General features: G+C 60.9%; 2 protein-coding genes across 3 annotated transcripts in view; one reads left to right on the top strand and one right to left on the bottom strand.

Moving 5' to 3' along the window:
• The window catches only part of SYDE1 (synapse defective Rho GTPase activating protein 1), a 12,025-nt gene extending 5,385 nt beyond the window's left edge, over positions 1 to 6,640 (top strand). The window contains exons 4-11 of the mRNA XM_077771628.1: positions 1,096 to 1,218; positions 1,555 to 1,902; positions 2,000 to 2,644; positions 2,776 to 2,990; positions 3,585 to 3,711; positions 3,923 to 4,083; positions 4,645 to 4,870; positions 5,252 to 6,640. Coding sequence (XP_077627754.1) covers positions 1,096 to 1,218; positions 1,555 to 1,902; positions 2,000 to 2,644; positions 2,776 to 2,990; positions 3,585 to 3,711; positions 3,923 to 4,083; positions 4,645 to 4,870; positions 5,252 to 5,655 — 2,249 coding nt within the window. The 3' untranslated portion in view covers positions 5,656 to 6,640. The remainder of the gene's footprint in view (positions 1 to 1,095; positions 1,219 to 1,554; positions 1,903 to 1,999; positions 2,645 to 2,775; positions 2,991 to 3,584; positions 3,712 to 3,922; positions 4,084 to 4,644; positions 4,871 to 5,251) is intronic.
• Positions 6,641 to 6,649: 9 nt separating this feature from the next.
• HACL2 (2-hydroxyacyl-CoA lyase 2) overlaps positions 6,650 to 16,250 on the bottom strand; it is a 13,484-nt gene continuing 3,883 nt past the window's right edge. For both annotated transcript variants that reach the window (XM_077771584.1, XM_077771585.1), the window contains exons 7-16: positions 11,442 to 11,541; positions 11,205 to 11,302; positions 10,958 to 11,094; positions 9,651 to 9,785; positions 8,102 to 8,216; positions 7,832 to 8,001; positions 7,684 to 7,754; positions 7,533 to 7,604; positions 7,251 to 7,356; positions 6,650 to 7,120 (exon numbers count right to left, since the gene is read on the bottom strand). In XM_077771584.1, the coding sequence (XP_077627710.1) occupies positions 6,942 to 7,120; positions 7,251 to 7,356; positions 7,533 to 7,604; positions 7,684 to 7,754; positions 7,832 to 8,001; positions 8,102 to 8,216; positions 9,651 to 9,785; positions 10,958 to 11,094; positions 11,205 to 11,302; positions 11,442 to 11,541 (1,183 nt within the window). In that variant the 3' untranslated portion in view covers positions 6,650 to 6,941. The remainder of the gene's footprint in view (positions 7,121 to 7,250; positions 7,357 to 7,532; positions 7,605 to 7,683; positions 7,755 to 7,831; positions 8,002 to 8,101; positions 8,217 to 9,650; positions 9,786 to 10,957; positions 11,095 to 11,204; positions 11,303 to 11,441; positions 11,542 to 16,250) is intronic.

The following is a 16,250-nucleotide window of genomic DNA, read 5'->3' on the forward strand; positions in this document are numbered from 1 at the left end:
GGAGGCCCGGGAGGGGGGCCTCGCCCCTGACAGGAAATGGGGCCGAGACCGAGCGCCTGGAGGGCGGAGGGGCGGAGGAGGTGGGAAGCTGGTAAACGGGCCCAGTCAGGCCAGGCCGGGGACATCCTGCGCCCCCCAGAATGGGAGATGGGGAGCGAAGTCCTGAAGAGGAGGGAGAGGGGCGGTGCATCAACCACAGTAGCCACCCGCCGGCCCCCTCCTACCCATTAACCAGTAACTGCAGCTGCACCCACCTTAGGCAGCCCTAGGAAACTGTCCCCTTTATACAGAAGGGGAAACTGAGGCACGGAACCGTTGGGTAATTTGCCCAGAGCCAATGAAGTGACTTAAACAGCTCTTTGGACTATGCTACTAATAGACACCCCCGAGACAGAGTCCAGGGTGTTGGAAATCAGAGTTGACCAGAGGAGGGAGTCCACCAGCCAGCAAGACAGGACCTTAAGGAACGGGGGAGCTGCGTGGGAAAGTCCCGGGAAGGAAGGTGTTAAAGGAGGGAGGCCTGAGGACTTCACATCTGACCCCATCCTGCCCCCCCCCAGCCCTTCCCAAAGATTCCCAAGGTTCCTAGAGCAGAGAGAAGGGACATGGGTGCCCACGCACAAACACAGACAGGAAACAGCCCAGGATGTCAGAGAGGGGAGGATGGTGGAGCAGAGGAGAGGCGCCTAGACGCTGACCGTGGGGATCCGGACGGCGCTGAGAGACAGGGCCCACNCGCCCCCACCCAGCCCTTCCCAAAGATTCCCAAGGTTCCTAGAGCAGAGAGAAGGGACATGGGTGCCCACGCACAAACACAGACAGGAAACAGCCCAGGATGTCAGAGAGGGGAGGATGGTGGAGCAGAGGAGAGGCGCCTAGACGCTGACCGTGGGGATCCGGACGGCGCTGAGAGACAGGGCCCACTCCAGGATGGGGAAAGAGTTTGGAAGACAGGCTCTTAAGAGGTGGGGGCTGGGGGAGGGGGGCTGCAGGAATGAGAGGACCCAGCGGTAGACGTGCCTGCTCCTGTCTTCCTAAGGGAGCCAGCCAGCGTTCCCTGTGGGCTCTGTGCTTGACCGTAACCCGGATGCCTAGGAAGCATTCCCCGCGCCGAGTTCTCTGATGTCTCCCTGGAGGGGGGCACTGACTCCCCACCCCTCACTTCACAGGAGGGCACTGAGGCTCAGAGATGGAAAGCAATTTGCCCAAAGCCACCCAGTAAGAAGGGGCGGGAGCAGGATTCCATGCCAGGGGTGGGGGGTAGAGCTGAGAATGTGGGGCGCAGGTCTGGAGAAACCCCACTGGACCCCTGAGGCTGAAGGGCAGAGAGACGGAGTCCCATTTGGGTCCCCAGGAACTAAGGTGGGGGGGTTGTAGGCTGGCCACCAATGAGACTGCTGGCCTGTGCCCAGCCACTCCAAACAAACAAATGGAGTGAATGCCAGTGCTTCACGCACCCCAGCCCTGGCCCCTGATGGGGACAGAGCTCTTCGCTGGGGCTGCCCTGGGAGCGGCAGGCAGTAGCTGGGTCTCACTCCCCTTGCTCTCTGCCAGGCCGGCCAGCCCAGCGCCCGGAGCCCAGTCCTCCAGAGCCAGAGCCCCACACCCCCGAAGGGTCCCAGGCTGGAGCAGAGGCCCCCCCCAGCCCCGAGGCATCTCGGAGCCCAGCTCGGGGGGCCTACCTGCAAAGCCTGGAGCCCAGCAGCCGCCGATGGGTGCTGGGTGGGGCCAAGCCACCAGAAGAAGCTGCTTTGGGGCCCAGGGCGCCTGGCAGTGGGGAGCCCGCGGGTGAGATCTGGTACAACCCTATCCCTGAGGAAGACTCCAGACCGCTGGCACCTGAGCACCCCGGGCCACAGCCAGGCTCGGCTTTGCCAGAGGCCCCGGCTTCGGCCTCACAAGGTGAGCACAAGCCTCAGACGTCCGCCCTCCCAGATGTCCACCAGCCTCACCCCGGTCCCAAGCCCAGCCTTCTGAACTCTGAGATCTCGTTCCCCAGGCGCAGCCCCTGCCAGCCCCCCAGCCAAAGCCTCCCGCACGAAGTCCCCCGGCCCAGCCAGGCGCCTGTCCATGAAGATGAAGAAGCTGCCTGACCTTCGACGCCGCCTGAGCCTGCGCGGCACCCGGGCGGGCCGAGAGCGCGAGAGGGCCGCCCCCGAGGGCTCGGTCATCAGCCGCTACCACCTGGACAGCAGTGTGGGGGCCCCTGGACGGGCGGCAGGGGCTGGGGCCACACGGGGCCCTCGGGCCGGTTACCTCAGTGACGGGGACTCTCCAGAGCGCCCAGCGGGGCCCCCATCGCCCACTGCCTTCCGGCCCTACGAGGCGGGCCCCCCAGCACGGGCACCGCCTGCCGCCCTCTGGGGCCGCCTCAGCCTACACTTATACGGGCTAGGGGGGCTGCGGCCGGCCCCCGGGGCCACCCCGAGAGACCTCTGCTGCCTACTGCAGGTGGACGGGGTGGCCCGGGCCCGGACAGGACCGCTGAGGGGGGGCCCGGACTTCCTGCGGCTGGACCACACCTTCCACCTGGAGCTGGAGGCTGCGCGGCTGCTGCGCGCCCTGGTGCTGGCATGGGACCCCGGCGTGCGGCGGCACCGGCCCTGCGCCCAGGGCACCGTGCTGCTACCCACGGTCTTCCGAGGTAGGATACGTGGCCGCAAGGGAGGAGCAGTTGGGACAGGACTCGGCTCTCCTTTACCCCCAGAGTGTCCGGGGGCGGGGGTGTGGCCTGGAGTAGCGGGGGAGATCCCACAGGCCCCCTTGTGTCTTCAGGGTGCCAGGCCCAGCAACTGGCCGTGCGCCTGGAGCCCCAGGGCCTGCTGTATGCCAAGCTGACCCTGTCAGAGCAGCAGGAAGCACCGGGCACAGCCGAGCCCCGCGTCTTCGGGCTGCCCCTGCCGCTGCTGGTGGAGCGGGAAAAGCCCCCCGGCCAGGTGCCTCTCATCATCCAGAAGTGTGTTGGGCAGATCGAGCGCCGAGGGCTGCGGGTGAGCCCCTGGCCCCATCCCAGCTGGCCCCCAGACCTCAGACCTACACCCCCAGGGCATCCGGGGGCCAGGCCTTCCCCACACATACACGCTGCCTGGACACTCCTAGCTCCAATCCCAACTTAGACAAGGGCAGGAGGCTCCCCTGGACCATAGCACCGAACCCAGACCCCAGGGTCCCAGACCTTCTGGAGCTCAGAGTCTGATGGGAGAAAAGACATGATCCCAGTAACTCACAAGTGTAAAACTGTGGCTGGGCCAAGAGGGAAGAAGCAGGGAGAAAGCAGGTCCTTAAAGCAGGACCTGGCCTCTGGTTGGGGTAGTCAGGAAAGACTTCCCAGAGGGGGTGACAAGTGACCTGAGGACCGGTGCCCCAAGCAGAGGGTTTACAGGGCCGGATTGTTCAGGGAGCCAGGTGGGGACACCACGGCAGGCGTCAGAGGAGCAGGAAGGCAGCTGGTGAAGCTTGGGCAGCCAGCCCCCAAGCCCTCAGCCCACTGCCACCCTGACCCAGGCCTCCAGCCCTCACCCCGCGCCCGGCCCCCATCAGTGTGTAGCACTAGCAAGAAGACATCTCTCTGCGCCCACCCCCAGGTGGTGGGGCTCTACCGTCTGTGTGGCTCGGCAGCTGTGAAGAAAGAACTTCGGGATGCCTTTGAGCGAGACAGTGCAGCCGTCTGCCTCTCCGAGGACCTGTATCCTGATATCAATGTCATTACCGGTCAGCATGCCCCTTCCTACCCCCGCCTGCTCCCCATTCCACCTTCACCTCGAGGGAGTCCCTGTGGTCCCTCTGGGACCTCACCCTTTTCTCTCTGGCTTTGTTTTCATCTCCCTGTGCCTGTCCTCCTCTTCCCCCTCCCAGCCCCAGCCGACCCCTCCAGCCTCAGAAGCCAGGGGTGCCCTGACCAGAGTGGGCCCTGTGTCCACAGGCATCCTCAAGGATTATCTCCGGGAACTGCCCACACCGCTCATCACCCAGCCCCTCTATCAGGTGGTGCTGGAAGCCATGGCCCGAGGACCCCCAAGCAGGGCACCCTCCAGCACTGAGGGCACCCGTGGGCTCCTCAACTGCCTGCCGGATGTGGAGAGGGTGAGTTGGGCCTGGTGGGAGTGGGGAGCACTCAGAGGGGGCTGACACCAGTAGAGTGCTTCACCCACACCTGAGCCCATGATGTGCATGAGCATGTGGCTATTAGGTGCTATTAGCATCCCCACTTCATAGCTATGGAAACCTAGGCCCAGAGCAGTTGAGTGAGTTGCCCAAGGTTGCACAGCCAAGGACATCACAAAAATGGAGGCTCTGAATACAGGTCTGTCAAGCTACCACAAGGGAGGTTCCTGGCTGTGGAATCCTAGAGAAGTCCCAGCCAGAGCTCTGTGGCTCAGTACCCTCAGCTGTAAAACGGTATTAATGCGAGCCCTGACACACAGAGGAGTAGGTTCATATCTAAGCTCTGCCATTCCAAAACTAAGTTACCTTTGTTCTCAGTGTCCCCTGCAGCAAAATGGTGTCATAATAGTAGTATCAAAGCCTTAGCTGGGCCATCAACCAGCTATGAGATTTTGTTTCCCCACTCTGGGCCGCCCGAGTCTTCCCCCAAGTGTGACAGGGGACCGGCCAGCCCCACGATTCCCAACCCTCTTCTCTCAGGCCACGCTGACGCTTCTCCTGGACCACCTGCGCCTCGTCTCCTCCTTCCACGCCCACAACCGCATGACCCCGCAGAACCTGGCCGTGTGCTTCGGTCCCGTGCTGCTGCCGGCGCGCCAGTCACCCGCCAGGCCCCGCATCCGCAGCTCTGGCCCGGGCCTCACCAATGCAGTGGACTTCAAGCGCCACATCGAGGTGCTGCACTACCTGCTGCAGGCCTGGCCAGGTGAGCCCGCCCCCGGCCCGCACCACCAATCAAGGCCAGGCCGCCGCAGCGGCGCTTTCCCGAGCGGCCAATCAGAGTCTCGGGCTGCAGGCATGCCACGCCCCCTGACAGAGTAAACCGGTACCTGGTAGCCCCGGCAACCCCGTCTAGATAGAGCCAATCCAAGTTTGACGCGGTCAGAGGCCCCGCCTCTGGACACGCCCTTCAGCGGGCCGGTTGCCTAAGCAACCAGTTCCCCAGCCGCCAGTAAACTCCTGATGCGGTTGCGGGTCTTTTCTTTCGTCAGGCCAATCAGGGGCCTGGTTACCTGGGCAGCCAATCAGAGGTCTGGCCGTCCGCGCGGCGCGTGACGCCGTCACGAGTCCCGCCCCTCTTCCGCAGATCCCCGCAGGCCCCCGGAGCCTCCGGACGCCGCCCCGTACCTGCGGCCCAAACGGCAGCCGTCGCTGCACTTGCCACTCGCTGGCCCCGAAGTGGTGACACGGCCCCGCGGCCGGGGCGGCCCCGAGAGCCCGCCGAGTAACCGCTACGCGGGTGACTGGAGCGTTTGCGGGCGGGACTTCCTGCCGTGCGGGCGGGACTTCTTGTCTGGGCCGGACTACGAGCACGTGACGGGCAGCTGCAGCGAGGACGAGGACGAGGACGCGGGCGAGCCGGCGGGCGCCGCTGACTTCGAAGATGACTTCGAGGCGCCCTTCAACCCGCACCTGAACCTCAAAGACTTCGACGCCCTCATCCTGGACCTGGAGAGAGAGCTCTCCAAGCAGATAAACGTGTGCCTCTGAGCCCGGCCGGGCGGGACCCCGGTCACCGCGGCCCGTGCTCCCGGCTGCCGAGGCCGTGGCCCAGCCACGGGAGGGACCAGACCGGTCTCTCAGGCCCTGGTCCCGGTTGCTGGGGAGCTGCCGAGTGACCAGCCAGCCCGTCGCTGAGAATCATTACTCCTTTCCAGTGCTCGGCGCTGGGCCATTGGTTGCATAGGCTGGGACTGGGGGTTTTCGGGACCAGCCGTTGGGGCCGTCTTTTCTGAGTACCAAGGGCTTCTCCCCTTGCTGCCAAAGGCACTTCTCCCGCTTGCTGGGCTGGCCTCTCCTGCCTCTTCTTAGCCAGGGAAACACCAGTTACTGTGAGCATCCCCCCAGGATGGTGAGCCCCCCCCCCCCTTGCTGCTGCCAACCAATTCAGTATTAGCTTTAAGCACTGCACTCTGCGTCTCCCCTCCCTGGAGGGCCCAAGGACTATATGGTGAGGTGCTACTTGAAGCCTGGTGGGGGAAAGCCCCGATCTTGAGCTCTGCCTGGATAAGGGCAGCTGGGGGCTTTTAGAAAAATAGCTGGTTTCCCCACCCTCTCTTCCAGGGAAAGCCCCGTGATTGCCTCAAACCAGGAAATGGAGATAGCAGAGGCTGGCCCTTCCCCTCCCCCTTTCTTCCTCCGCATCCCTGAAGAAATGAGCACTTACAAGACCTCCCTGTGGAGGGGCCCCGCCTGAAGTGTCGGGCTGGGGGCACTTTGGTACGGAACATATTTATTGCCTCCGTGCGTGTGTGTCTGTGTGTGAGGACTAGTGTGCGTGGGTGGACATGTCTGGAGCAGGCGTAGGGGGCTCTTTCAGGGACCTCTGAGAGGGAAAGAGTTCGTAGTGGCCAGACACCCTAAAATCCCCAGTAATGGAGCCTCAGTGGGCCCCAGAGTTACAATGGGAGAGTAGGGTCCCCTCCTGTCTCCCTCACCTTCTCTCACTTCCATCTTTGTGGACAAATAAATCAATATGCACAAGTTCTGGGATGAGTACTTGGGCCCACACGGACCAGAGGTGGTTTATTAAGCGTGGAAGAGAGGAAGGGACAAAGGGCAGTTGTGCCCCGCAGAGAGAAAAGCCTGGGAGCTCTTGGGTGCCGCCAGGGAGCCTCTCTGAGCTCTGACCCCTCCAGCCCCACCCTGTCTTCTGGGAGGCTTGCAGAGTCAGCGGACCCAATAGGCCAGGCCCAGGTAGGCAAGGATGAGACTCTAAGCCAGCTAGGCGCAGTGCGGGGGTGCGAAGGCAGCCAAGGGTACTGACCCATGAGGCCCTACACGGCGATGGAGCCGTCTCGGAAGTCTGTCCTCCCAATGAGGATGTTGACCACAACCGGGTGGCCATCTCGGCACTGCCGTTGAGCGTCACGAAGCACCTCGACCACCTGATCTTCTTTCTCCCGTGAGAGCAGCAAGCCCTGGGCCCCAAGTCCCACGGCTGCCTTGTGATAATCTAAAAGGGGAGGTCACGTCAGATGGTGGCAGGGACCCAGCCCACCATGCAGGCAGCCCAGGAGAGGAACACATGCCCAGCCAGGCCTGCAACAGCCTCCCCCTCTCTCCACCCTGCCCAGGCCTCTCACCAGTGTAAGCCAGGCCGCAGGCCACATTGCTGCCCAGACAGGGCAACTGCTCCCGAGAAATCTGGGTCCAGCCAGCGTCATTCCCTATCAAGGCAATCACTGGGATCTGCAGGGAGAGGATGAGGCCAGCCCACAGCCTTCAGTTTTAAGGCTTGGCCAGCCAGAGGACGAAGACGGGGACAGGACCTTTGCCAGACAGAAGCAGCTCCCTCCCTAGCCCTGCGCATCCCGACATCGCCCAGAACCCCAGGCTCTCCGCTTCCCTCGGGGCAGCCCAGTCACCTTGTGTCGGACGAAGGTGTCAAATTCAATGAGGCTGTAGCCAAAGGCCCCGTCTCCAAACAGGCACCATACCTGAGCGGAGACCGAGGCTGCCTGAGTATCTCGCTACCCAGAACGCAGCAGGCCTCCTGCCCCCAGCGCCCTGACTCACCTCGGCCTCCGGCTGGCACAGTTTGGCCCCGAGTGCAAATCCTGCACCAACGCCCAGAGTCCCAAAGGCCCCTAGGAAAACCAAGAGCACGTGGGTATAAAAGGGCCCGGACGGTACAAGCCGTCCCAGGCAGAGGGCCCCCCCTTACCGGGATCAAGCCAGCGCAGGGGGCCCCGGGGTTGCACCAGGTGGGCGGCAGTGCCCACAAAGTCTCCACCATCGACCACCAGAATCGTGTTGTCAGGCAGAGTGTCCTCCACCAGCTGCAGCACCCGCACGGGGTTCAGGTGCTGGCCTGCGGGCATCAGTGCCTTCTCACTGCCGGAGAGCAGTGCACATCAGCAGGGCCAGCAGGAGAGCCTGCCAGGAGCCCCCGACCACAGCCCCCGCCCCCGCGTCCGCTGCACCCGGCCCCCACCGAAAGGTCTGTTCCTTCTGCCGATCAGCTTGCCGGAGCTCCTCTGCCCAGTCCGAGGCCCACGTCTGGCCCTTAAGGCCCTCCACCAGCTTCACCACAAAGGAGCCCACGTCTCCTAGGGAAGGAAGAGGATACAGCTGCGGGGAAGTGGCCTCCTGCCCTTCCAGCACCAGAGGCCCAGGGACAGCAGGAATCCAATAGCAGTGTCCCCGCAGGAGGCCAGGTGCCGGGCCGGGGATGCTGCTAGAGCTGAAGAGCTGACACACGCCCCAGAGTGCGCCAGGGCAGGGCAGGGCAGCCAAGGCCGGAGAAAGGGAGGGTTAGGAAGCACTCTGTGGGTCAGAAACCCAGGGCGGGCTTGTCGCCTGCCTCCTCCCCACACCCCAGACCAGGCAGTGCTGTCAACCCTGCCTCTAAAACACACCACTGAAAACACCTCCATCAGCCAAGCACATCGTTTTTGAAGTGACCGATAAACAGGCCGGTGATATACTTCCCATCACCTCCATCTTAGAAGTGACCCCACGGAGGCTCAGAGAAGCGGAGACTCTTCTCCCTGTCCATCCCTGCCCTTCCTGCCCTGGCCTGGTGTGCCGGGCCACGGCCTCCCCCTGCCCGCCGCAACTCGCTGCCCACCAGCTGCTACAGCGGACCTTCCCGAACTGGAATGCCCCGGTGCCACTGCTCTCCTTGACCCAAGAGCTCTGTGTGGCCTACACTGCTGCACAGTGTCCTTGCATCGAGGGGCGGCAGAGCACAAAAAGGCTGTGGGAGCAGACTGAATGGGGAAGGCAGGACAACAGAAGCCTCGGGGGCCAAGGAGGCAGGTCCCTGCCCTCCAGGCAGCAGGCAGCACGGGAGGATCTGCAGCCAGGGGCGCGATCCCCTGCACGTTATTCCCAGCCCTCCCCTCTTACGCACACCTCGCCATCTGTTCAGCCGGAAGCACCCATCAGTCCGAGGGCCAAACGTCCATCTCGAGCTGACCGCTGGGGCAGGGGCCGGGCCTCGCTCACGAGCACCCAGCTCAAGCCAGCTGCGGCAGAGGCCACGGGCAGGACCAGCGAGAGCGTGTGTGTGTTGGGGGGGGGCGGAGGCGNTGCCCCGGTGCCACTGCTCTCCTTGACCCAAGAGCTCTGTGTGGCCTACACTGCTGCACAGTGTCCTTGCATCGAGGGGCGGCAGAGCACAAAAAGGCTGTGGGAGCAGACTGAATGGGGAAGGCAGGACAACAGAAGCCTCGGGGGCCAAGGAGGCAGGTCCCTGCCCTCCAGGCAGCAGGCAGCACGGGAGGATCTGCAGCCAGGGGCGCGATCCCCTGCACGTTATTCCCAGCCCTCCCCTCTTACGCACACCTCGCCATCTGTTCAGCCGGAAGCACCCATCAGTCCGAGGGCCAAACGTCCATCTCGAGCTGACCGCTGGGGCAGGGGCCGGGCCTCGCTCACGAGCACCCAGCTCAAGCCAGCTGCGGCAGAGGCCACGGGCAGGACCAGCGAGAGCGTGTGTGTGTTGGGGGGGGGCGGAGGCGGGGCCACTGGGTGCTCACCCTGCACGGCTTCCTGGGGCTTCCAGAACATGTCTGAGTTCATCAACATCTCTTTCCGGTTACGGTTGACAATGATGATCTTGCTGCTGCGGCTGAGCACGCGGCCATAGGACAAGCGGAAGTCGCACACAATTCCTGGAGGGGGAGGCAGTGTCTCCATGGCTGGAGGGCCAGCGCCCCACTACCTCCCTTCAGCCAGCATGGCACAGTGACTGCCAGGGTGACCCCGTTCTTCCTTTCTCCCCGCACCAGTGCCGCCCACGGTGACTTCGCATCTCCCCACCCCTTGAATCTGGGCTGGCCTCAGGATGCGCCTTAGTCAATAGGCTGTGACACAATGATGGCAGGCGCGGCAGAGACCAGGCTTCCAGAAGCCCCGTGGCTTCCACTGTCTCTCTCTTAAAAAACCTCACTCTCCCATTCTTGCACGTTCTCACCCTCTACCAAGTGAGCAAGCCCAGGCTGGCCTGGTGGATGATGAGAAAGAGGTACGGAGGAGTCAGAGACCTAAGTTAGCCCAGCGGAGGCCGTGTGAGCCCAGCGTGCAGTCAGCCGAGTCCAAGGACGTGCGCCCGCCCGCCCCGGATCAGCCCGGATGCCTTCCTGCCACCCCAGCTGCAGACTCATGAGCGAGTCCCACCAACAGCAGAAAAACCACCACCTAAACTATAGGTAGACCTTGAGAAATAAGAAGTCCATTTTTTAAATGTTTAGTTTTGAAAGAGAGAGGGACAGAGGACCCGAAGCAGGCTCCAGGCTCTGACAGCACAGAGCCCGACGCAGGGCTCAACCTCACAAACGGTGAGATCATGACCTGAGCCAAAGTCATACACTGAAACCGACTGAGCCACCCCGGCGCCCCAGTAATAAGCTCATCTGAAGTCACTGAGTTTAGGGATGGTTATTAAACAACAGTGAACCGGTGCGACTATTATGCACCAGCCAGGACTCCAAACGCTCTGCATGAAAACGCGCACGCCGCACGTACATGCGGTGTCAGTCCTGCATAAGGCACATCTATGCAGATGCTGAAGGTGACACTACCGGGGCCCACTATCCGTGCGCCCTCCTGTGTGCGAAGCGGGGCCACACGACACGACTGCAATCTTGCCAGAACTTCCCTGCGTTTCAGGTGCACTGTGTCCAAACCCTTGCAAGGGGGAGGGCGCGCGCTCAAGGTAAGAGGGCGGGAGACTGCGAGGGCAGGGTGCCAGTTAAGTACCTAACGAGGAGGGGCAGGGCCACGGGGGGGGGGGGGGTGCCTGCAGGGAGGGCAAGGGAACAGGCCAGAGGAGGCCGAGGCCCACCTGCCAGGAGGATGACGTCTGCTTTCTTCAGGGCAGCGCTGCGGTTCTGCCGGATGTGGAGCGGGTGGCTGCGGCCCAGCAGTCCTCGCGCCATCCCTCCCAGGAAGCAGGGGATGCCCAGGGTCTCGACGGCAGCCCTGCGGGTCCAGGCAGAGCAGAGGGGAGTGTAGCCACGGGCATGCCCCCACCCCACAAGGCGACCCGGCACCGGGGCCAGGACAGTAAGGGCAGGGCTGAGGGTTCTCACCGAAGCCTGTCCGCAGGGATCGGGGGCAGCAGAGCCTGGCTCCCCAGCACGATAAGGGGCCTTTTGGCTCGGCTCAAGATTTCCACACAGCGCTGAACCTGGGATTAGAGATGGGGCTCAAAGAGCCAACCGTGTGAGTCACCATCAGCCCCCACGATCCAGGCCCCAGTGCTGACTCAGAGAGAGGCCATCCTGCCGGGTGGGGGGGTCCTCGGCCAGGGAAGAGAGGCGATTCACCTGCTGGGGGGACGCCTGGGGAATGTCCAGAGGCAGAGGCCCCTCGGGCCGAGGCTCCCAGGCTCCTGCAAAGAGGTTGGCCAGGTGATTCTCTAAGTACCTGCAAAGGTGAGAGGAAGTGGCGGTTACCGGCATTAATGTTTGGGGTTCGGGGAGCCCAGGAGGCCCATGGAGGCCAGGGTTGAGGCAGGAAGTCAGACAAGCATAGGAGTGAGTGAGCCACACCCCGTAAAGACAAACCCCAGTGGCCAAGTCTCCGGCCGCCTGTTCCCCCTCAGAAGTTCCTGGTGACCACCCAACCTGACACAGACCCTCAGAAACAAGGGGCCCAGATGCGGAGTGCCAGGATCTCCACGCGCCAGGGCCACGGCTGCGGAGTCAGACACACGCGGCTCCGCCGCTTCCTAGCTGTGCGACTGGGCAAGTGACTTGACCTTTCTGAGGTTCCTCCTCTGTAAAGTTAAACGGGACTCTCTCTCCCTAGGATCACTATCTATCCACTCAGCATATAAAGCACTTCGCAAAACGCTCAATCGCTAACATCCCCGGCACTCAAGCCTATTCCTCTGGCTTCTGACACCTCCTTCTGTCTCCTTACTTGTTGAGACATGGGGCCCTGACTTTTCATGTGAGCCTCCAGGGCCTTGGAGACAGAGATAAATCTTGCCCCTCTCTGCCCTCAAGAAACATCCAATCCAGCCAAGAACAAGACACGAGGATGTTGGCAGAAAGCAGTCGGAACCAGAGGCTTCTGTTTCTCCTTTAAGGAGGAACCAAGAATACAGAGAATGAGAAACGGCCAAGGAATAAACCATGGTAAACCCCAACACAGAAAGAAAAGGCAAAGGAGAGCCAGCCCTACAAGGGCTGAGGAGGGGCAAGCCAAGAGAGGAGAAATTGTGTGTGGGGGAGGGGGGTGCAGAGCCAGTGAACAAAGAGGCTGCTGTCACGGCCACGGAACAAAACTTAGGCTTAAAAGTGGAGCCTACCTCGGGCGCCTGGATGGCTCAGTCAGTTAAGTGTCCAACTCTCGATTTCAGCTCGGGTCACGATCTCAGAGATCAAGCCCCGCATCAGGCTCTGCGCCGACACTGCGGAAGCCTGCTTGGGATTCTCTGTCTCCCTCTCTCTGCCCCTCCCCTGCATGCATGTGCTTGCTCACTCGCTCTCTCAAAATAAATAAATAAACTTTAACAAACAAGCAAACAAAACTCAGCCTACCTGACATGGTCACCAGCCACGTCCTATCTGTTCAGGACGTCTGACTCCCCCTCTGTACTTGTGATTCCCTAACCAGGCTGGAGAGAGGACGGGAGAAGCTTGCCTTACACCTGATAGACACTGGACTCAGCCCTACTCTTATTTAAGGCAGTGGTTAATTAGTCACGTCGCACTTTACACTATCAAAGTGATCTTGTTTTACTCTTCGCAGAATCTTAGTCTAGAGAGAAAACCACGCAACGCTTTTCATTTTACAGATGGGGAAGCTGAAGTCAAGAAAGGTTTCATCACAACGGCATCAGTCAAGTCATGCTGTCCACCTTAAGCATGCACAGTGCCCTGTGTCAGCTGTATCTCCATTAAACTGGGGTGGGGGGAGGCTTAATCACTTGCTCAAGGTTAACATAGATAGTTAGTGGCTAGGGATTCGGAGCCATCTCTCTGGACTTTCATTTCATTCACTGCAGATGGCACTTACCNGTGCCCTGTGTCAGCTGTATCTCCATTAAACTGGGGTGGGGGGAGGCTTAATCACTTGCTCAAGGTTAACATAGATAGTTAGTGGCTAGGGATTCGGAGCCATCTCTCTGGACTTNAACCAGCTGGATGACTTCCCACCAGTCATTTACCCCCATTGGGTCTCAGTTACCCAATCTGTGAAATGGGTGTAGTAATACCACACCATCTTCACTCAGGGTTGTTATAAAAGATATGTGAATAAAGCTTAAGTTAACAGAAGCTGGCCTTCAAGGGGCTCCTCACGTGTGCAGGGGACTGTCTGGTCCATGCCTATCCTGGTACTGGGCACACTGTGGCACTTGCTAAATATGTGGCAGGGGAACAGCAGGTGGAAGGGCAAGGATAAGCAAAGAGAAGGGACAGAGGGGAAGGAAGAGGAGAATCGACTCTCCTTCCTGTGCCATTCCAGCCAGGCCCATCTTGGTGGTGACCGAAACCAGATACCTCTGCTGGGGCTGGGGCCCGGCACGGAACCCCTTCCTATTCTTTCCACGGAAAGAAGTCCCCCCTCAACCTTGTAGCTCTTCCCGAAAAACCATTAAGCTTATCCCTTATTCTGGCCTGATACAGGTCTGAGCACTTGTATGTGACCCATCCTCCACTTCTGCATTCCCCCATCCCCCACCTCTGCATCCCCGGTAGCTACCACTCGGCCCCAGGCCACCACTGCCTCTCCTCCCACAGCCTACGACCCCTCCTCCCTGGCTTCCCAGCTTCCCCACAGTCCATCCTTCAGCAGCAGTCAGAGGGAACATAATAAAAACCTGAATTGGGGTGTCCCACACCTCTGCTTTAGGCCGTATAATGCTTCTCAATGGATCTCAAAGTAAAAACAAAACCCCAAGTCCTCCCAATGGCCCCTGCTAGCTGCTCTGAGCTCAGCCCCTGCCGTCTCCCCTTTGCTCACCTGCTGCTGCCACAGAGGCTACCTGGCTTTCCCAACCTCAGGACCTTTGCATATGCTCGTCCCTCTATCTCCCAATGCTCTTCCTAAGGCTGGCTCCCCTCAACTGATATGCAAACCAATTAATGAGTCAAAGGAGAGACAGAGGCTGGCAGGAAGTTAACAAAAAAGGGCAGGGGGCTGGAGAGGGCACGGTGGGAGGGAGGCAACTCACCAGGACACCACTCGACCCATGAGGTCCTTGGGCGGCTTGGTGGGCACCATCTCCTTCTGGACAATGAAGTAGGGGTACAGCACATCGATGGGCAGCTCCACAAACACTGGGCCTGCAGAGGGGCAGGGCGGACACGGAGCCTACCATGCTTCTGTGGACCGAGGCCTTAGGGCCTGACCACTGCCCAGTCCCCCCCCCGCCCAGCACCTACCTGGGGTACCCGACTGGGCAGCTGCCATCGCAGCCCTCAGAGTGGGCACAATGTCCCGCACCTTCCGCACAGAAGCACAAAACTTGCACAGTGGCCTAAACAGGGCCATCTGATCAATGGCCTGGAGTGCACCCCGGTTCTGGTGGAAACAGAGAAGTCCAGAGAGTCAATACACGAGCCCTTTGAGGCTCCCCGGGATCCCAGCCATCCACCCAAGGACAGGGCACCTGCAGCAGAGTGCTGGCGGCCCCGCCCAGAAGCAGGACTGGAGACTGAGCTATCTGGGCATTCTTCACTGCAGTCACCGTGTTGGTGAGGCCAGGGCCCGCTGTCACCGCTGCCACGCCCACCGTCCCTGAAATACAGAATCCATCACAGCCCTGCCCACCCTCCCGGCCACCTCTGAAAGAACTCTGTGCCCCCGCAGCGACTCCCCATCCCGTTCTCACCAGCCCCCCACCCTCTCTGCTCTGCCCTCACCGGTCAGGCGGGCCACGGCATCGGCGGCGAAGACAGCTGTGACTTCGTGGCGTGTGTCCACCACACGGATGCCCAGCTTCTCACAAGCCACCAGTATCGGGGAAATGTGCCCGCCAACCAGCGTGAAGAGGAACCGCACGCCATGGGCCCTCAGCACTGCTGCCACACTCTCCCCGCCGTGCTGGATGCTCGCCTTGTCCACCTGGGCCCACGGAGAGAGAGGGTCAAGACTACCAAGGACCCGGGTGAGAGGGAGAGGGCAGTCTCACACCCCCAGGAAGGAGGGCAGGACAGAGTCAGGGGTCAGGGGAACTTTGACATTGGGGAGGCACAGATTGTACTAGACCGGGCCCAGGGTCAGGCAGGTGATCCTTCTACAGCTAAGGAGACCAAGGTTTGCTCTCACAAGATTCAAAGTCCCACAGAACCAGTGCTCTTTGGTGCCCCCTTCTGTGACACTGCCTATCTCGGGGGACAGTGGGCCGATGAGGGTGAGAAGAGAGGGAAAGTGGATTCCCAGAACCCAAAGTAGTTTGGCCAGGGTCCATCTGCTGGGACTCCAGAACTGCCTGCCCTCCAGGGCCTGGTAGCAACCGCCGGGCTTTCTCCCACTCACTGGGCAGGCCAGGCTGACAGGCTGCCAGCCACCAGGCAGGCACCTGGCAAAGGAGCGGNTGCTTGGGATTCTCTGTCTCCCTCTCTCTGCCCCTCCCCTGCATGCATGTGCTTGCTCACTCGCTCTCTCAAAATAAATAAATAAACTTTAACAAACAAGCAAACAAAACTCAGCCTACCTGACATGGTCACCAGCCACGTCCTATCTGTTCAGGACGTCTGACTCCCCCTCTGTACTTGTGATTCCCTAACCAGGCTGGAGAGAGGACGGGAGAAGCTTGCCTTACACCTGATAGACACTGGACTCAGCCCTACTCTTATTTAAGGCAGTGGTTAATTAGTCACGTCGCACTTTACACTATCAAAGTGATCTTGTTTTACTCTTCGCAGAATCTTAGTCTAGAGAGAAAACCACGCAACGCTTTTCATTTTACAGATGGGGAAGCTGAAGTCAAGAAAGGCTTCATCACAACGGCATCAGTCAAGTCATGCTGTCCACCTTAAGCATGCACAGTGCCCTGTGTCAGCTGTATCTCCATTAAACTGGGGTGGGGGGAGGCTTAATCACTTGCTCAAGGTTAACATAGATAGTTAGTGGCTAGGGATTCGGAGCCATCTCTCTGGACTTTCATTTCATTCACTGCA

Source organism: Crocuta crocuta, unplaced genomic scaffold (genome assembly GCF_008692635.1).
Source record: "Crocuta crocuta isolate KB4526 unplaced genomic scaffold, BGI_CrCroc_1.0 scaffold755, whole genome shotgun sequence".
Lineage (NCBI taxonomy): Eukaryota > Metazoa > Chordata > Mammalia > Carnivora > Hyaenidae > Crocuta > Crocuta crocuta.